The 21,364-nt window shown below is 45.3% G+C and overlaps 1 protein-coding gene across 1 annotated transcript in view; it reads right to left on the bottom strand.

The window, feature by feature from the left end:
• Nucleotides 1-21,364, bottom strand: part of VPS35L (VPS35 endosomal protein sorting factor like) — a 116,549-nt gene that overhangs the window by 77,821 nt on the left and 17,364 nt on the right. The window contains exons 5-9 of the mRNA XM_047087276.1: nt 20,945-20,969; nt 17,969-18,042; nt 14,609-14,737; nt 7,718-7,802; nt 1,062-1,121 (exon numbers count right to left, since the gene is read on the bottom strand). Of these exons, the coding sequence (XP_046943232.1) occupies nt 1,062-1,121; nt 7,718-7,802; nt 14,609-14,737; nt 17,969-18,042; nt 20,945-20,969 (373 nt within the window). The remainder of the gene's footprint in view (nt 1-1,061; nt 1,122-7,717; nt 7,803-14,608; nt 14,738-17,968; nt 18,043-20,944; nt 20,970-21,364) is intronic.

A 21,364-nucleotide genomic window follows, 5' to 3' on the forward strand; every position in this document is an offset into this window, starting at 1 on the left:
TCAGCCTAAGAGCAAGGCTCCCACTAGCTGGCGGCAGGGCCGCATGCAAGTCCCTGGCTCTTCCCCGTGGGTTTGATCATCTGACACAAGATGACTCTTAGAACCCCACAGGTCTCTTCTTCCTGAGAAATAACTGCATTAAATCATTTTAAAATAACAGATAACACAGACGGATGAAAGAAAGGATAAGTGAACAGGTCAATTATGGGCTGCTGTCACTAATGCCATCATCTGGCCAAGACCAGGCAGAGTTGGAGCAGGCTCGTTATCTTAATTTGTATGGATGAGAAGGTTTCCTTACAGCAGCTCTAAAAACATTTATGTGATAAGAGAGGTTCATAATCAAGTTGTCCCATTATAACCTCCTGAGAATGTAAAATGGATTGGCAATAAATTTAATGCAAACATCACTTAAGCACCAATTGTAAATTCAAAGCATCTGTAATTATTGATTTATTTGTCATTGTTCTTTAATATATATAAACTTTGTTTCTGCAACTTGCTTCTTGGGAACATTATGTAGGAAAAAATGCCAAGCAGCAAAGGAATTCAAGTTGCTATAAAAGTTCAGCTGGGTGGCTCAGTCGGTTAGCGCCTAACTCTTGACTTCAGCTCAGGTTGTAGTCTCACAGTTCATGGGATCAAGCCCTCTGACTCTGTGCTGACAACGCAGAGCCTGCTTGGGATTCTCCCTCTCCTCTCTCTCTGCTCCTACCCCACATGCATGTGCTAGCACACTCTTTCTCTCTCTCTCAAAATAAATAAACAAACACTAAAAAAAAAAAAAAAAAAACAAATTCACTTAAATCTAGATGTAATACCTTTTCGGTCTCCTAGATTCAAATTACTTGCCCAAAATTCTTATTTGGGCCATTTGAAAACCTTCTAGTGTTTTTAGGAAACGGAGACGGTCAGAAATCTGTAGAGGTGTTTTTTTCTACTTTTAACACATCAAACACAAAAGAAATCTTATACTGAGTTGAATAAATCCTGACTTGATGTAAGCCTTCTAATCACAACTCCAGGGCAGAATGACAGAGGCAGAAGAGCTTCAACATCACCTGGTAAGACGCTGCGGTTATCCACACACATGGAGAAGATGCGCTCGTACACGAGCTTTCCTGGGGAGAGAAGGACATAAGGGGTTAGCATCGCGCTCCTCAGGAGCAAACACAAAATAAACATTTGTTAATTAGGGGCACAGAGATGGCATCGCCCAGAGCGCTTCAATTCGTGATAATATGCTGCCACCTAGTGGGACAAACGTTGAGCCCCATTTCTTTTTGTTTTTAATAAAATGAGGGAAGCTTTTTACTTTCTGAGATCCAGGAAAGTAATCCTTCTCCCCTTAGAGAGGGAAATGTAGGGCCAAAGGGACCTTAGGCACCTCCATTCACTCGATCAATAGGCCAACAGTCCACGTTTTATTTCTAAGGCAGAGGCTGCAAAGGGGCAGCCAGGGATCCATTCCATTTGGCCCACAACACAAAGTGCTTTAACGTTTTTTAATTAGTTGCCAACAGGTAAAAATTTTCATTTACATGAAAAACCCGATTTCCTGCCTCTTCGCAAATGATCTACCAAAAATGGCCCACATCCCTATAGGATAAAAATGAGCTAAAACAGATTAGCAGCTGCCCCTTCAAATGGTGTATACACTACCCAGTTTGCCCCAGTCTCCACCACTCTGTGCCTCTCAGCAACTGCCTGCTTCACTCATTTATGTGATCTGCCCATTTCACATTCAACTACCGAGTGCTACGAGAGTAGAAATCTGTGTCTGATCTGTTCATGGGTATATCCCCAGGACTAGATGAGTGCCTGGCATACTGTCGAGGCTCCATTTTTCTTAGATGCATAAATGAATGTATTTCAGGTGATGTGGGTCACAGGTCCGCTGCGACTATTCAAATCTGTTGTCGCTCAAAAGCGATCACAGACAATGTGCTAACAGCCGTGGTTGTGTTTCAATAATAATAAAACTTTACTCACAAAAACAAGTGGGCAGGGTAGACTTAGTCTACAAGCCACCCCCTAATCTAGCACTAAAAGCTTTATTTATTCTGTGTATTTTGGAAAATGCTATCCATATCCAAGGGATAAAAATTACACTTCTATTCATTTCCCAGAGACTCCCAAATCACCTTTAATGTTCAAAGTATTTCCCTGAGTTCATGTGTTTGTTTTTTCACACACACCCCCTCCCCCCCGCCCCCATAACCCTGTTGTTCAGGGCACCAAAGAACCACACATCCTGTCCATACACGGAAAAAGAGACAGGAAGTTCTAAGAACATGAAATCCAATGACTTCACCAAGAAATGACACAAGGCTAAGATGAAGGGCAGGAAGCCAACCAAATGGAGGAGCCATCTAGGTGGCTCTCCCAGTGTGGACTACTTAAGATATAATCACATAAAGACACCTGTTGAAAATCACATTCCTGGGGCTCACCTCAGAGCTAGTGAAAAATAGTATTTTAGGGGGTGAAGACTAGCAATATGAATCTTGAATAACCTTGCTAGGAAATTCTTGTATACACCACGTGTAAAAACCATGGATTTAGGCAAGCACGAGTCTACGAGCTATAACTTGTCTTGCGTATGGGAATCTCTAAAAACAGTGGCAAGCCTCCATCATCCCTCTAAACCAGGAGTCTCCAACCTTGGCTAAACATTCAAGCCACCTGGCATGTCTGAAAATAAGCTGATGTCTGTGTCTGTCCTCAGAGATTCTGATAAAAATAGTCTCTTGGGGCGCCTGGGTGGCTCTGTCAGTTAAGGGTCTGACTTCGGATCAGGTCATGATCTCCCGGTTCATGAAGTTCGAGCCCCGCGTTGGGTTCTATGCTGACAGTTCAGAGCCTGGAGCCTGCTTCAGATTCTGGGTCTCCCTCTCTCTCTGCACCTCCCCCATTCATGCTCTGTGTCTCTCTCAAAGATAAATAAACCTTAAAAAAGAAAAAAAAAAAAAGGTCTGAGGTGGGGCTTGAACATTGGGCAAGTTTTTAAAGTTCCCCATCTTTGGTGTGTACCGTCAGTTCAACTGAGAAGGTCCCAGGAAACCTAGGGAATAAACCCTAGTTCTCAAAGCCGCCTTTTGCCTTCTGGCAGGAAGTGCTTTCCTTATGTGCGGCCCTGGGCTCCCGTGGCAGCCATACCTGGCACCAGGATGGGCTCCGCTGCGAGGACCACAGAGCACGGCACTAAGGACTTCATATAATTTTACCCTGGGCCATCACACAGCAGGCCATGCTGGACAGCTGTATAACTTCTCACCTCCTACGGTGCATGGACCAGATTTACGAGCACACAACACCTTTACTTTCTTCACAAAAAGCTTGCCACCCCTCCGAAACCACAAGTAATTGTTACGTTTCACATTCATATGCTAAGGGGCCTTTTAACTACTAAATCATTTTTGGCCAAGCGAGTTTGGTGAATTATTTTTTTCCTTTGTCTTGAGAAATAATACCCAATCCTAGATTGATTTCCCTTCTTGACTCACAATGTTCTCAGTCAGTAACACTAAAATGAATACAGTGAGAGCTGCTAATGTTTTCTGAGCACTTACTCTGTACCAAGTACCGTTCAAAGTTGTCTACGCTGATCCTGCCAGGCAAGTTCTTAGAAGAGGAAAAACATTATATGCTTCCTATGCATTCTCTTAATTCTGTCCCACACCCCCCCCCCCAGAGACAGGGTCTATTATGCCATTTACAGATGAAAAAAAACAAGGCTCAGGTACACATGACTCTGGAAGAGGAGACGCAGGCATGGGACATGGGCAGATAGACTCCAGGGCCCGGCTCCGTGCTTGGTGCCTCCAGTGAAATCCCACTGGAAGGCCAGCATGCGCCTTCTCGCTGCAGATGCTCAGGGCTGTGTCCCATATCCCTGCCCAGCAAGAGGCTCCGACCTACAGCTGTCCAGGTCAACCACCAAGCACCTGCCCCCATACTGTCACGCACCTCCCTAAGGAGCAGTGTTAGGACCATGCTTCCAAGTGGATCTCAGCACTCCGATCTCCCACCTCTTTTGTAAAAGGCGAAAACTGTCCATTATGTTGTGCCCACAGCACAACAGAGTCTCCTTCAGCACCTGCAGACACAGGCTGCCTCATAGTCCTGAGGAATATCATCCGTAACAGATCCTGACAAGGCCACCACTGGGAGCACGGTTCGGAAGCGGAGGAGGGAGAATAGTGTTGAAAGTCGGTACCTCATCTGAATGTTTGGTTTTAACAGGAAAAAAACATTCCCCTGATTCAAAATTCAAATGAGGCTGTGGAAGGTACTGAGGGAAGGTTGTCTCTGGCCCATCCCTGTCCAACCTCACTGCCCCTGCCACCCTCTGAGGGCTCCCACTTTACTTAGTTTCTTGGACATCCTTCTAACGTTTCTTCAGGCAAATACAAGTCAATGTCAACAAGGTTTCCAGCGTCTCCTTCTTTCTTACACAAAAGAGAACATACCCTATTCTGCGTCTTGACTTTCTCTCGTGATGACACATATACCCTGGAGATCCCTCCACAGCGGAAAACGGAGCACACCCTCCCTCTTTCTTATGGGTTTCCTACGCTCCAGTGTACAGATGGACCGTCATTTATTTAACTGGTCCCCTACCGATGGCCACCTGGGTTGTTGCTGGGCTTTGCTATCATAAATGGGATGAATTCCCAGCGGTGAGGTTGCTGGGTCAAACGTATACCCATTTGTAATTTTCACAGAGAGTAAAATCTCCCCTGTAAGCCACATACAAGAGAAATAAAACAGGTCTTCGACTGCAGAGAGAACTCACAGTCCCAGCTCTGCCGCTCACTCCCCTTGTGACCTTTGGCAAGCTGTGGCTCACGCCCCTCATCTGTAAAATGGGGTTAATTACAGAACCCGCCTCACGTGCTGTGATGACGAGGACGTGATTTATTATCTCTAAAGCACCCAGAATGGAGTCAGGACCAAGGACATTATTTGTTGAGGGTTGATCACTGCTATTATCAACTCTCGGCCCAGCTAATTTCTGGGATGCGGCAAGGACAGGCACCTGCACTGTATCCTGAGCTTGCCAAGGCAGAAGACTGGGGTGCCACCATTGGAGGCTGGCAAAATGGTTGTGCAAAATTTTCACGAAGTTAATGTCCACATCCAGCTAGGCTTGTAGGTTAGAAACTGGTCCACTGGTGTCCCCGAGCTAGTGTCACTCAGGATGCTGACTCATGCAAAAGAAACTTGCAAGAGGCAGGTGAGGGAAACCAGAGGCCAGCATGTTAACTCACTGTGAGAACCAGACACAACCACCGACCCCTCTCCCTGACTGAAGTCCCCGCTTCTGAAAGCAGGCTGTGTAAGAGGACAAGGCAAGGCCCAAAAGTTGTATGACTTGGTATCTCTTCTGAGAGCCTAACTCACCCGTCTATTCTGAAAATCCATTCATTCTCTCCATCCCCACTGCCTCCTCGGCCTCATACCTCAAGTGCAACAATGGCCTCCTAACCAGGCTCCCGGCCCTACCTCTGTCCTGCAGTCTAGTCTCAACAAGCAGCCACTAAAACAAATCCCGTCACAGGGCGTCTGGGTGGCTCAGTCGGTTAAGTGTCCAACTTCGGCTCAGGTCAGGAGTCTCACGGCTCTGGAGTTCGAGCCCGGTGTCGGGCTCTCTGCTGTCAGCATGGAGCCCGCTTCAGATCCTCTGTCTCCCTCTCTCTCTGCCCCTCCCCCTTCTCTCTTAAAAATTAACAAGCATTAACAAACAAATCACATCACATTGCTTCTCTGCTTAACACCCCCCAGTGGTTCCTCAGAGTCAAAGCCCAAGCCCTTCCAATGACCTACAAGGCCCACCATGATCTCTGACCCATTCAGCTCCCATGTCACCACCCTGTACACCCCATTCCCAGCCACCCTGGCCTCTCCATTCTCCAAACCTGTCAGTCACACTCCCACCCCAAGGCCTTTGCACCAGCGGTCCCTTGGCCTAATATGGCCGAATCCCTTCCATACCCAGAGAGAATGTGGCTCATCTCTCCTCTCCTTCAAGCACTTGCTCAAATAGCAACTTCTAGCAGGGCCTCCTGTGACCACCCTATTTAAAACTGCAGTCTCCATCACCCCTCACCGACCTTCCTTCAATTCCCCTCACCTTGCTCTATTTTTTTGTTTTGTTTTCTCCAGAGAGCTGATCATCATGTAACACATAATTGGGTTTACTTCTTTTGCAAATACCCTTTCACTGAACATAAGCCCACAAAGGTGAGGACTTTTGTCTCTTATTACTGACACATCCTTTGTACTCAGCAGAGCTCCTGGGCCGACGGGTCGTTGCCCAACCAGGCCATCTCTTCTTGTAGTCCAGTTAGCTCCCACTCCCCTTTCTTCTGCGAACAGCATCACCTTTCTGCTTTTCGGTGACCTGGATAATCTGCATACTCATCCCGCAGATACCATGAATGACTCCGAAACTAACCTGTGAACGAACCAGGCCAAGGAAATGGAATTCTGGAGCTTTTTGTTGAATGACGGGATGAAGCTCTTTCCTCATCCTGGGACTACTAGCAAAAGAACTGATACCACCTTGCAGAGTGAGAATGAAGTGAATCCTAGGCAAATTACTAGAAAATGCCAACACAACTGTTTGAGTTCCTGAATCCAGAAACCACCCCTGGGCTTTTCAGCATACGACAATAATAAATAACCCCCTACATAATAAATAACTAGTAGGAGTTAGATTCTCTATCATTTTTTCCAGCCAATACATGTAGTCCCCGGTCTCCTGTGAAGACGACGGGGATCTCTGCTTGATATTTTGTTTTCTGACACATTAGATGTTTCTATGGGTTACAGATGAGACTTGCTGCTTGGGAGTCCATGGGTCCCTCCTTGGTAAGACAGCCAATGTCTCTGTTCTGGTCCACAAGGGGTTCAGCTCTCAGAAGGCAATTCCATGTGCTAGCTCTCCTGGGGCACCTCACTGCTGAACATCAAACATAGCCTTGAGAGCTGCATGGTTTGATGTCCTGGCCACTGACAACCACCGAGGAGCACAAAGGCCTCCTACTTCTCCAGAGGAGCTCCAGGTTATTCTCTTCAGTCTAGATCATTCTGCCTGAGGTGGGGAGCACGGGATGAGGGGCAGCCGTGATGCTACGGGAAAGCTCACAAGAGCTACAGTAGTCATTTGGGCAGGAGAGCACTGTGGCTTGGACTAAGGTGATCATAGTGAAGACAGATAAAAATGGACGAACTCAAGAGGGACTCAGGATACTGAAGAACCTCATATTGGATGAGACATGGGGCACAGGGTAAAAGACTCTCAGATCTCCAGCTTGGGCAATGGGACAGAGGATGCTGCCATATTCCCCAGGAGAGAAAACCACTGGGAGTGCTGGGCAGAGAAGCCATGCTCAGTTCTGACAAAGGGAGTTCCAGACGCCATAACAGGGCAACAGACAGGAGCTGGTTCAGATAGGAAGTGTGCTTCCCAGTTCCCCCTGGCTTCACTCACTTGCTCTTCCAGCCTATCAGAAGGTTAGAAAACATGAAATTTAAGATTCTTTCAAAAATAGCATCCTTGTTAATGAGCAGAGGTGGGGAGTGGTCTGGTCTCCCTCATGGTCTACCCAACTACTTAAACCTCAAAAGAAATTAAAGCACTGCTACCCTCCAGCCTTCCAACAAAATAGATGTCTTTTCTAGATCTAAGATGAACAGAACTAGAACTTACCAAATGTGTCAAGTATGTCGGTGATAAGGACAAATTTGCTTGGGTAGAATTGAATAACGCTTGTGTCCGAAAGCAGCTTTGAACACTAAAAAAAGAGAAGAGAAAAGGAAATTCACTCCATCGTGTCTGACTTGGTTGGAATGCTCCAGGACTGGAAAATTAATTTCTATAAACAAGTGCAGATGCTTACCATGTGCCAAGCCCCATGCTAGACACTGGAGATATAATGATAAACAAAACCACTGTCCTTTTGACAAAGGAGGCCAGACTCTGCTCTCTACAGAGCCTCTTATGGAAAGACACCGTCACTTCCCTCCAAGGAAGCCACAGGACTGAGGAATCTCATCCAGAAGGATCTTTGCTCATACAGCGAACTAGGGCCAGCATCAAAGTCACCAAGAGAAGTCAAGGACACCCCTCCCATCAGTGTCCTCACAGATGACTCCATCTTTGTTCCAACGGCTTTTCAGCACAGCCTCCTGTGGTTTATTTCACAATGGTCTTGATTCGTTAACGTTCTCTTCTATGAAATGTTCCCATCAGTATATCTCCAGGGCTTCTAAAACTAGCATCTATTTTTTTTTCCTTAATTGAAGTACAGTTAACACACAACGTACGTTAGTTTCAAGTGTACACTATATAAAAACATTGTGCTAAGCTCACTGCGAGTGTAGCCACCGTCTGTCACCATAAAACAGTACCACTGACTACATTCCCTGTGCTGTACGTTTTATCCCCGTAACATCTATGATTTATCCTCACTTCCAAACTTCCCTCTAAAAGCAAAGATGACAAGCTTCAGAGAGCACATGTTTGTCTGCAACTGTGATACTCAACACGGGGAACATTCCGGCTTTGCAAGGAATCGCTCAGTCCCCGTGCGATATCACTCATACCAGAGGGCCATCGACACATACGGAACTCTTAATGGAAGACTGCAGCCACACAACGTGGCCCCAAGCACCCCAGATTAAGTCATCTTTTATGATCAAAAGCAAAATATCTATTTCTTCTTGGGATAGTTGGGTGGCTCAGTTGGTAGGTGTCCGACTTTGGCTCAGGTCATGATCTCACAGTTCATGGGTTCGGGCCCTGCATTGGGCTCAGTGCCAGCAGTGTAGAGTCTGTTTAGGATTCTCTCTCTCTCCCTCCCTCTATGTCCTTTCCTCTCTCTTTCTCTCTCAAAAAACAAAAACCCACAACTATTTCTTCTTTGAAGAACTAAATGTAATGCCCTGAAATCTTTTCCAATTCACAAGTCCATGCAAACAACTAAACGCTTGACCTTCAGATACAAATACGTCACTTAAAAACAAAAGATATTTGAAGTGCCTGGGTGGCTCAGTCGGTTAAGTGTCTGACTTTGACTCAGATCATGATCTCGCAGTTCATGAGTTTGTGAACTCACACTCTGTGCCAACAGTTTGGAGCCTGGAGCCTGCTTCAGATTCTCTGTCTCCCTCTCTTTCTGCCCCTCTCTTGCTCGCGCTGTATCTCTCTCTCAAAATAAATAAAGAAACATTATAAAGAAAAGACACTTGACATTTGGAATGAGTCCTTTAATATGCATTTCCGACGTGCAGAGAATGGAAATAATGTGCAACCTATCAAAAGGTAGGCTGGCATGGGTTTTCAGGTTGGCGTGGTCACCCAATTTCTAAATTGTTAAATTCACCAAGTTTCTCCACAGCATTTGAGCCTAAAAATAAACACAGTGTCTAATGTGCAAAACAACCTCTTACAGCCCAAGTATTATTGGGGGGGCGGGGAGGGGCAGGAGGGCAGAAGGGTGAGGGGGATGTAAGGCGTTAAAACAATGGTGTTGACACCAAATGTGGCATTTGGATGTTCATAGAAATCCACTTCCTGAGGCCTCGCTTGCTGTTCGTCTTCCGCCCTTCGGGAAAGCTCCAGCTTAAACAACAGCCCCGTGAGATTTCAGGGCTTGCTTGGAAAAAGCAAACAACTCTGAATCCTAGAGACTGTTTATGATACACAGCCCTTGGTTCCTACGGGTGTGACATCTCCCGAGTTCCCACCCAGGGCTCCTCAGAGAGGAGTTGCGCCCAGCAGTGAGGTGAGAAGACACGATTCAAACACAAGATTTCAAACTAAACACAGCTGGCACTTCCCAACATCTGTGTGTGTGGAGTGCTCTCCCAGGCTGGTATCACAGAACAGACATTTTCCACAAGGGAACAGGAAGCAGAATTTCTTCAATCCACAGTTCAAGTCATAATGATGTCATAAATTGAAGTCCCCCCCCCGCCCCCCCGCCTTTAAATCACTATTTTGAAGATTCCCATTTTTTTAAAGCTTTGGTGCAGTTTCCTAAATAAAAATGAGGCAGCCCAAGGTGTTAAAAATACAGAGTCCCTGATCCACGTGAAACCTACTGGTCAAAACCTCCAGCTGAGGTGCCAGGTCATCGGCATTTTTGACAAAGGCTCCAGGTGACCGTTGCTACGGAACCCAAAACGCACTGGGTGCATGAGATCCATAATCAGCAGCTAACTCTGCTAACTAAGCATTCTACAGCCTGTATGTTCTCAGCTTTGGAATCATCTGGGAGCTTTTAAAAATAATGGCACCTGGGTCCCAATCCCAGAGATTCTAATTAAGCTGGTCTGGGGGGCAGCTCAGACTGAGGACCTTTTTGAAGCCCCCAAGCGATTCTGACGTGCAGCTGAGGTAGAGAACCACCGAGGCAGACATTTCCTGAACAACTGACTGATAAATTACTCTGCCTGAAATACTTGCTATGGAACTTATCAGCACTGCTGGAAAAGTACTAAAATGGTGTTTTTCATTTGTTTCCAATTAGTAACATTCTACAAGGCCACTAGCAGTTTCTAGAATTCAGTTAGGAATTAGGCATATAAATACACACACACACACACACACACACACACACACACACACCCAAATAACCAAAAACAAAAGGATAAAGATAACTGATAGCCTAATACTAAGAAAGGAAGACAGATCAAAGGAAGCAAGCAAACAGACTAATCAATCAGAGGACAATTACCACTGAGAATATGTGGGGAAAAAATCCAAACAATATAATGGAAAAATGAACAAGAGGAATCAATGAAAGCTACTTTCCAGAGAAGGAAACCCACATGGCCGATAAACAAGTGAAAAGATGCCTGATCTTATTATAATCAGGGAATTGCAAATTAAAACCACAATACAATGATTTTATTATCTCTTAAATTGGAAAAATTAAAATAGAAAGTCTGCTCACACCAAATGTTGGTAGGATGCTCAACAACACAGACTCCCACAATCCCACCGCTGCTACCAGTGCGTGCTGGCACAGCTATGCTGGAAAGTAACTCAGCGTTGTCTGATAAAGCTGAAGAGGCACACACACACCCCACACCCACTCTCAGGTAAGGGCCCTCATCCCCAGAGAGGCCAGCAGGCATGTCCAAGAGTGATCACAGCAGCATCGTTCATAACAACGAGAAAAGGGAAAAACCAGATACCCACCAACAGAAAGAGTGATACATATTTTATGCATCAGTAGACTCATTACTGTTAGGTTGGCAAATCTCTCTCATCTACAAGGTCAACACAATCCCTACCAAAATCCCACAAGGTCTTTTTTTGGGGGGGTGGGGGGAGGGTGGGTAGAAATTGACAGGTTGATCCTCTAAATCACATGGAAATGCAAAGGACCCAGGATAGCCCAAACACATTTTTGGAAAAAAAAAAAAAAAGAAGAACCAATGTAAAAGACACTGACCAGTTTCAAAAATTACCATAAAGCTACAGTAATCGAGACAGTGTGGTAATGACATAAGGAGAGACTTACACAGATTTAAGGAATTAATTCAAGAACCCAGAAATAAACCCTTGCATTTACAGTCAGGTGACTTTTGATAAAGATGCCAAAATAATTCAATAGGGAAAAGAGCCTTTTCAACAAATGTTGGCGAGAAAACCAGACATCTGCATGCAAAACAAATGAATCTAAGGGAGCCTGGGTGGCTCAGTCAGCGGAGCGTCAGACTTGATCATGCCACTTAGCTCATTAGCTCAGGTCATGATCTCACGGTTCTTGAGTTCAAGCCCCATGTTGGGCTTTGCACTGACAGAGTGGAGCCTGCTTTGAATTCTCTGTCCTCCCGCCTCTCTCTCTGCCCCTCCTCCACTCACTCCCCCTCTCCAAAAAGAAACACTAAAATAAAAATTAAAAAAAAAGTCTAGACCTTTATACTACACACAAAAATCACTTCAATATGGGCCATAAACCTAGATGTAGGAGCTAAAACTATGAAGCTACTAGAACAAAACATAGGAAAAAATTCTCACCACCTTGAATTAGACCAAGAGTTATTAGCTATTTACTCCAAAAGCATGAGTCAAAAGAGAGACTATTGATAAATTTGATTTTGTTAAAATTATAAACTCCTCCCCTTCAAAAGACACCAGTGTGAAAATGAAGACAGGCCACAGACCAGGAGACACTTGATAAGGAACTTGTATCAAGGATACATAAAGAATTGTTACAACTCAACTAGAACATAACCTGATTTTTAAAATAGGCCAGTCTTATTAAGTACATTTTTCACTAACAGAGAGAAAAATGGCCAATGGGCATAGGAAAAGAGGCTTAACATCATCAGTCCACAGGGATTTCAAATTAATGCTACAAATGAGATATCACTTTAGACCCACTGGGGTGGCTACAATCAAAATAACAGTAATACGGGTGCTGGACAAGATATAGAGGACCTGGAACCCACACACCAAGCTGGGAGGGATGCAAACAGAACAGCCGTTTGGAAAGCAGGTTGGCCATTTCTCAAAAAGTTAAACATACCCTTATCATAGGACTCAGCAATTCTACCCCTAGGAATCTACTCAAGAGAGATCAAAGCATAGGTCCATGCAAAGACTTCTATGCAAATGTTCACAGTAGCATCATTCATAATAGCCAGAGTAGAAATGACCTGTGTCCGTCAACTTGTTAATGGTTAAGTAAAAATGTGGTCATTCAAGGGGCGCCTGGGTGGCTCAGTCAGTTGAGCGTCCAACTTCGGCTCAGGTCATGATCTCACGCTTTATGGATTCGAGCCCCATGTCGGGCTCTGTGCTGACAACTCAGAGCTTGGAGCCTGCTTCAAATTCTGTGTCTCCCCCTCTCTCTCTGCCTTTCCCCTGCTCACACTCTGTCTCTGTGTCTCCCCAAAATAAATAAATGTTAAAATAAAAAATTAAAAAAAAAAAACAAAAACATGGTCATCCATACAATGCTACTACTTAGCAACAAAAAGGTACAGGGTATCAATACAACAGCACGGACAAACCTCAAAAAACATTATGCTAAGTGGAAGAATCCAGAGGCGAAAGATTACACAAAGAATGATCCTGATACATGAAAGGTCTCCAAAAGGCAGATTTATAGTCAGAAAGCAGACAGTTTTCTGGGGCTGGAAGTGACAGGGTCTGAGTGCAAACAGGCTTGAGAGAATTTGGGGGAGGGGGTATAAAAATGCTCTAAAACTGAGCTGTGTAAATAGCTAAGTAACTGTTACTAAAAATCACTGAACTATATTCCAGTAAGACTACCACACAACACAATACTTTACTGCAGAGCAAATAAGGTGAACTGGGCTAATTTCTCTCTACCTGCCCCTTGACTCTCTTTTTTGGTTAAAAAAGTACTCTTTAAAGTATCCAAAGTAAAAGAGTTACTATTAACCAGATGTGGAGTTAATGAAACACTTTCATGGTTATTTTCTTTGAGAAGACATGAATTAAATCTTCTCCAGATGTCAAACTCTTGGAAGTCAAGTTCTCCATACTCCAGTCCTCTTGGGGAGATGTGGCCAATGAAAATATTTTGAAGAAGCGCTTATTAGTTTAGATATTTTCTTACTTGAGCCACTCAGCAAGCAACCCCCATCATGTGCATCCAGGATGAGAGGACTCTTCTTTGGGAGTATTTACTTTGTAAACTAACAACAGTGACTGCAGGGAAATGAGCCCAGGTTTGCCGGTCTTGAAATGCACACACACACAAAACCACCTGCCACACAAAGTGTCATCTTTAAAGATTTCAAGCACTCAGTGTAAAGACTCCAGAGGAGAAAACAAAGGTCACATAGCCAAGATATGTTTTTTCCTTTTCTCTTTTTTTTTTTTTTTTTATATTGCCATGATGTTGACCAAGAACAGGATTATCCTTTTGAACTAAAATGGCTGTTCAGAAATTCTTTGTGAACTCTGCTCTGAAACATAATGCACACATTAGTCCTTTTACAGTGTATTTCTCAGCATGTCTTGCCACGACAAGATGATCTGAAGGGTCAAGAAACAGAATAAGCTATTTTCCTTACAGAATTTGATCTTGTGATCCAAGAGTTGTCATGAATCAACAAATTCATCAACAAAGGGTTCAACAAATGTACGTCTCCTAACACTGTGAACATGTTTCGTCACGTGATTATGTAAAATGAGCCAGAAATGCATATATCAGCGACACACAACCATTAATCCCAAAGATACAAAGGAAATTTGATCAAGGAAACCCAAGATAGTTGGTCAATCTTTAGTCTGTACAAATTGTGATTCGTGTCAGATGTACCAAGGCCACTGAACTGCACAATCCAGAGGGAATCATTAATTCTGTAATCCAAGCTGAATGTCCTGGAATGGTGCACTATACAACCCGTGCAGCTCTAGATGGTGGCCCTCAATAAAACATTCATAACCATGGCCTTTCACGGTAAGTATGTGAAAATGGAACAGGTTAAAAAAAAGTAGGGTAAGACCCTGAAGGCAGGCCTCTGAAAAACCCTAATTATCTACAAAAGAAGTTTTACATAGGAAATTCTGGGGGAAAAAGAAAAAAAAAAAAAAATCACTAGACCTGACCTGGATGACTATTTTTAGAGCCTTCACTTTCTGGTCCGAGGCCCATGCGTCCTTCAGAGACTGGTTGAGCTCCTCAATGCGGTTCACATAATCCTGTTGAGTCAAGTTCAACAGTTCTTTCTGGGATCCCTGTGGGCAGAAAGTAGGAAGGTGTCGACACAAAAGGAAAAACATTATTTGGTCACCAACCCCATGAATAATACTGAGTATTGACTGAGCTTCAGTATCTAAGTCTTCCTCACAACCCCCCAGAACTGATAGTATCGTCCTGCGACGGCAGAGGTCCTCTGAGTTTTCTGCAAAGACGGACAGAGTGCAGGCACTGAGATGGGCCTTGGAGCAAGTCAGACCTAAGTCAACCCCCTTGTTCACCCACTCACTGGCCATGTGATTCTGGGTGAGCAGCTCTCCTCCCAGAGCCTCATCTATACCAGGACAACAGGATCCACCACCTTATTTAATACTCATTGAGACCTACCGTGGACCAGGCATGGGCCACCATATGCTCGAGATACAAAGGTGAGCAAAAAGACATTATTTCTGTGCTAACAGAGTTTAATGCACAAAGGATGAGATGGGTATTAATGAAAACTGAGGTAAAGGCTCCAGAGGAAACAATTCTATGCAGACCTATAGCATAGTTCACTGAATCTGAGGTGCCAATTATAAGAAGCACAATTCTTGGTGTACCACCAAGGAAGAAAAGAAATAGCCGTCACGGACATGCATCAATAAGAAACACAGCTCAATCTCAAGGATAGTCAAATGTGGGGGAAAGGCTTTCTCTCAGAAAGGAAGAAATATGGTAACAAAGGAATGGCCTCTAGACAGGTGGTCAAGAAAGGTTTCCTGGAGGAAGTGATACTTGGGACAGATGCTCCATGGTGTGCGGGTGTTATCGGACAATGTGGAAAGTGGAGGGCAGGGGCTTTACCTAGACCAGGGAGAGTGCCTTCAGGGCAGAAAGGAGACCATATCAAAAAGCTGTGGTGAGGTCACCTGGGTACCTCAGTCAGTCAGCTGAATGTCTAACTCTTGATTTTGACTCAGGTCATGATCCCAGGGTCGTGGGATCAAGCCCCTCATCAGGTTCTGTGCTGACATGGTGGAGCCTGCTTGGGATTGTCTCCCTCTCTCTGTGCTCCTCCCCAAGTTGTGCACCCACACATTAAATAAGCATTAAAAAAAAAAAAATACTGGCATTCATTAAAAAAAAAAAAAAAAGCTCTGGCAGAAGAAAGGTAGACCATCCCAAGGATGAATTAAAAATAAAGACTCAACACAGCCTTTGGCACGTGGTACCTGCTCATTAATCCTCGGCTACTGTTAAGATGCTATTTACAAAGTTCACAGGAGTGAGTGTCATGCTAACCCACATGAGATCAGGAACCAAATCTCTTTTCTATCAATCTTCCCTGGAATCCCAAGAACTCTTTACTAAGGAAATACATGTAGGATGTTCAGGAAATTTGGATTGATCCCAACTGGTCACTTGAACTACGAGACAGGGTCCTCCTTATCCCTCGGCAGTAGGAGGAGCCCCATGACTAACTTGGGCGAATGGGCCATGAGCACAGCTGCCTGTGTCCCTTCTGGGCTGAGGCAGTGAAAAGGGAACCTTTTTCAGCTCCTACTGTGATGAACCTGGGAACCATCTGTTGAGATGGCAGCATTACATGATGATGGCGAGTCTGTTGCCTTCACAGGATGAGTAATGTGAGGAAGAAATAAACTTGTGTTACATTAGGCCACTGAGATATGGAGGTTCACTTGTTACCGCAGTATCACCTAGCCTTGCCCTGACTAATACACCATGTTTGCTTGGAAGCCATGGGGCAGCCATCTGCTGCTATGAGCACGGAGAAGCAAGAAAATCCATCTGCAGGGGGAAAAATAAAATAGAGAACCAGAGAGGCAGTGACAAGAGGCTCCGCGGAAAAGAGAGAGGCAGAGGACAGTTGGTAGCCATCTGGGCGATTCTTTAGCTCTTGGTTCCAGGCTGCTGTGCCCTTGGGTTCAGGGTAGTGCCCCCGTATCCTGCAACAGAGTCCCCATTTGCAACTTAAGCCAGCTCAAGTGACATTCAGATGGAAGAGCTTTGGTGAAAATGCTCAGCAAGTCCATTCGTACCAGCCAAGGTTGGCTGAGGATATGCAGACCAAGGCTCCCGGTCGCCCTAATTCAAAACGTGTCCTTTCCGAACTGAGGAATAGATGTGGACTAATAGACTTTGCTGGGCACCGAACTCTGGTCTCAGAGCCAGAAGGACCCTGAACCAAGGGCCAAGAGGCAGGACACCGCGATGGCAACTGCCATCACACGGCCCTCTGAGGATTTCAAAACATCAGCACTGGGTCCACACACCTATGTTCTTTATCCCCATGTTACAGTCAGGGAAGCGGATATAGGAAGGGGGAACGCCCAAGGGCACTCTACTAATAAGCAGTTGAGCTACAGCCTCTAGACTCAGGTGGAGCTGGTGAGGACACCAAGTAACTCGTGCAGAGCACATCCCACAGGTGCTGGCTGTTGGGTCTAGGCACTTGAGATATATTAAGTTACAACTCTAAGAAGCAGGTACTATGCAGCATCCCCATTCTACAGATAAGTAAACTCAGGCACAGAGCTGTTAAGCACCTTGCCCCAAATCACAGAACTGCCACATGGTAGAGCTGAGATTCAAACTCGGGCAGTCTGGCTCCAGAGTCTGTCTTACTCGCAATGTTGTGCTGCCTCTCTAAACGCCATCCCAGAAGACGCAAACCCACCTGCCTCCGGGGGCCAGGCTAGTAGTGTTTATGAGTCAATCGGGAAAGGGAGGACTGTGTACCCTGGATGGCGCGTGCCCTGGTTAACTGCAGGAAGGTGGACTCACAATTATCAGGTGGAATTAAAAACAAAAAAATCTGACTTATATGTGAAACTTACCCATTTTTAAGAGTTGGCAAGTGAGTCATGTTTTTTAAAAGTGTATCTTTTGAATGAGTCCTGGGGGCCACAGCAAGCCAGCAGAGCAGCGGTATGCAGCTTCTGCACAAGGCAGGACCCTTATCTATGCAGGGCGGCTTCCCTAGGAGATGGCTCCCGCTGCATTTTACGTCAAATCCTGTCCCCCACACAATCTGGGTTTGCTCAGGCTTCACAGTGAGAAGACGCCTTCAGAAAACCAGCCCACGGCAACTCCTGTGAGCTCGGCCAACTGCACGGCTGGCACCTTTCCCTGATCAGCTGGTGCCTCAGGAGGAATGAGCACAATGTGCGGCTTGGGAATTAATCAAAGAGCAGCCACCAAGACAAATCTCACTTGGAAGAAGGAACGAAAGCATGATCCTCCCTGTGCTCAGCAAATGACTTGCTCACCTCCTCAAAGTCATCCAGCTCCTCCAGCCTGGTCCGAACCTTCTCCGACATGGCGGACGTGGCGGTGGCTTTGCCTAAACAGAATAGATTCATGTCACACAGAATGGATTTCTCGGACACCAACTCCCCCCCAGGGAAAGGCATCTTTCACTCTACGCTTTGTTGTGAATAAAGAGGCCAGGGAACAATTTCATTAGAGACAGCTCCACGATTTTGAAAACAATGTCCTTACATAACCAAAGTTCCACCGGAAACATTTTTGTTTAAAAGCTGCCCCCCCTAGCTCGGTGGGGCCAGCCTCCATGGTTCCACTCCATTCGGTATTACAAACTTTTCCCTGCATCACTCGCTTGCTAAAGAAAGGCAGTCCAGAGGGGATGCCAAAAATCCATCATGTGATTGTTTTCTACCAACAAAAGGCCCTCTCAGGCTCGCACTCAGTGCAGGACCGAAGCACTCTGATACCACTACAACCACGTCACTGTGTGCCCAGCACGAGGGCTTCAAAGGCCTCTCTTCAAGAAAACAGGGCTGGCCACGCCTCTTTCCATCACCTGTCAGAGATGAAGGGACACCCTCCGGGCTGTGGGCCAACCACAGGGCGAGGCTATCTGTCCAGCTGGCTCTCCAGTGACTCTTATCTCAGAACCCTGTCCCCATCTGAAAGGGGCTTCTGTTCTAGCTCTGAGGTCCCCCTGCTCCCACCCACCAAACTCAGGAATGAAAGTTCATTCTTTTAAGGCACTAGCGTCTTAGATCTGTTGCGAACTCACCGATTTGTCTGGGATCAGCTGAGAGCAAGGCACAGTTATTTATTTGCTAAAAAAACAACTATTTAAGTTTCCCAGTACTGGTTTCTGTTTTTGTTTTTTTACCTCATTTCCACTTTTCCTCTTATTTTGAAATATGTACAGAAAGTGCACATATGTACATTTTAACAGATAATCATAACCTTTGTAACCACCACCTTGCTCACATACCGTCTTACTTCTTTTGTTAACCATTATCTTTAGTTCATGAATTTTACCCTGGTTGTTGCACAGAGCTGTTTCCCTGTTTATTATTTTCCACTGTGTTAATACAGCACAATGTACTTCTTATTCTGTTGACGGATGTCTGGGTTGTTTCCTATTTGGGGCTACAGTAAATAATGCTGCTGTGAACATTTGTGTTTTCTGGTTTGTATACACATACATTTCTTCAGGGCAGCGGGCAGCGCTTCTCAAACTTTCAGAGGAGTCACTTACAGATGAATTAACACACACAGACTGATTTTTAGTAGGCCTGGCAGGGCCTGGGACTCTGCCTTACTAATGCAGCTGGTCCTTGGACCACACTTTAAGAAAAACAAGGGGACACCTGGGTGGTTCAGTCAGTTGGGCATCCGACTTCAGCTCAGGTCATGATCTCACAGCTTGTGAGTTTGAGCCCCGCCTCGGGCTCTGTGCTGACAGCTCAGAGCCTGGAGCCTGCTTCAGATTCTGTGTCTCCCTCTCTTTCTGCCCCTCCCCCACCCACATTCTATCTCAAAACAAACAAACAAAAAAACATGGATTTGGGTAGAGTTGGAAAAACACTTTCCCTAAAGGGTCAGATAGAAATATTTTACATTTATGGGGTGCCTGGGTGGCTCAGTTGGTCAAGCATCAGACTCTGGATATCGGCTCAGGTCATGATCTCACAATTCACGAGACTGAGCCCCGTGACCGGCTCTGTGCTGACAGCACAGAACTTGCTCGGGATTCTCTCTCTCCCTCTCTCTGCCCCTCCCCCACTTATTCATACATATGCTCGCTCTCAACATAAACTTCATAAATATTTTAGGTTTTGTGAGTCACGTGGTTTCTCTCACACCTACTCACCTCTGCCATTACAGCACAAAAGCAACCACAAACAATATGTGAACAAACTGGCCTGGCTATGTTCCAATAAAACTTTACTTCCCAACTTAAACAGGGGGCCAGATCTTGCCCTGCAGGATGTAGTTTGCTAATTTCTGATCTAGAGTATATCCTAGTAGAATTGTCGGGTCCAAGGGCTGGCCCAACTTCAATTTTAACAGATAACGCGAAAGTGCTCTTTACACGGTGGCTTTATCGTTTTAACCTCCTACTGGCAACATAAGCCTTCCTGCTGCTCTACGTTCCCACCAGCAAGCGATCTCGTCCATCTTTCTGATCCCTCCAAACTGGTGGCTATGCAACAGTAGGATTTACTTTTTCACGGTTTGGGGTCAAAGTTATGGCCCTCACAAGGTGCTCCCACTCTCTTGATTACTCAGGTGCTGCCCCCACCTGCAGACAACGGGGGAGAGTCGCAGCTGCCATACTCGCGATTTGCACGTAAACCACAGCTATGCTCATCTGTACCCCGTGGGTACCTGAGCTGTGTCCATTGCCTCAGAATCGCCTAGGAGCCTCAAAACAAAAAAAACACCAATTCCTGGGTCCCATTCCTCAAGATACATTCAACAAGTGGAACAGGGCCCCATGGTCTTTATGTCTATAAAGGTTGCACAGCTAGTCTGAGGCACGCTGGTCAGAGCTTCTGACCGTGTATCCAGGTGAAGAAACAGCAATGCCGTGTTGCCGTGTCCAGGGACCCGTGGCCGGTAAGACTGTGGCTCACATCCCTAGCGTGTCTGCCTTCTCACAAGGGATAAAGACTTAAAGCAAAGTAAAGGATCTCTAAAAAGGAGAATTTTAACCATTCTACAGCTGCTGAGGAGGGGACGGGGAGCAGATGCTACTGCTCTGTCTAAATTCAAACAGTGAGCTCATGTTGTACTTTTAATAACTTTTGTCTTTTTCCCCCCATTCATCACATGAGTATGTATTTCAGTTCTGCTAAGTCTGTACACAATCTAGGAAGTAACAGCTTTAATGGAATTAAACACCAGTCTGGATACTGCAAACTTTTTTATACTAAAGGTAATGAGCCAATTCCCCATCAAGAGTAACAACAACCCAAACTCACCTTTTTCAGATCCCATAAACAGATTCTGCAGAGGCAAGTAACAATTTGTTAGTATTTTTTAAAACTTAATACCGTTCCTATGACAAAAAAAAACTTGTAAGATAAATATTCAAGTTACACTAAGGCCACAGGATCTGTTATTTTCCAGCAAAGCTACTTACTTATCCAAATGCAAAACAATTATTTCATCTAAGGAGGAAAACACAGCTCACCAAAAACTACCGAAGATTCAAATTTCCACTCAGCTCAGGACACTCAAAGTGAGCCAACAAAGAGCAAAATTTTGAGGACAACGGCGTCAGGAGGTAGCAGTTAGCTTACTCTACGTCAGGGCTTCACAATCTGGGCACTACTGACGTTACGCGCAGGGAAACCCGGTTGCGTGGGGGCGGTCCTGTACATGGAGGGTGTTAGCAGCGC

Source organism: Lynx rufus, unplaced genomic scaffold (genome assembly GCF_022079265.1).
Source record: "Lynx rufus isolate CCGP_SWC_20201006 ecotype Redwood Valley unplaced genomic scaffold, mLynRuf1.p SCAF_23, whole genome shotgun sequence".
Taxonomy (NCBI): domain Eukaryota; kingdom Metazoa; phylum Chordata; class Mammalia; order Carnivora; family Felidae; genus Lynx; species Lynx rufus.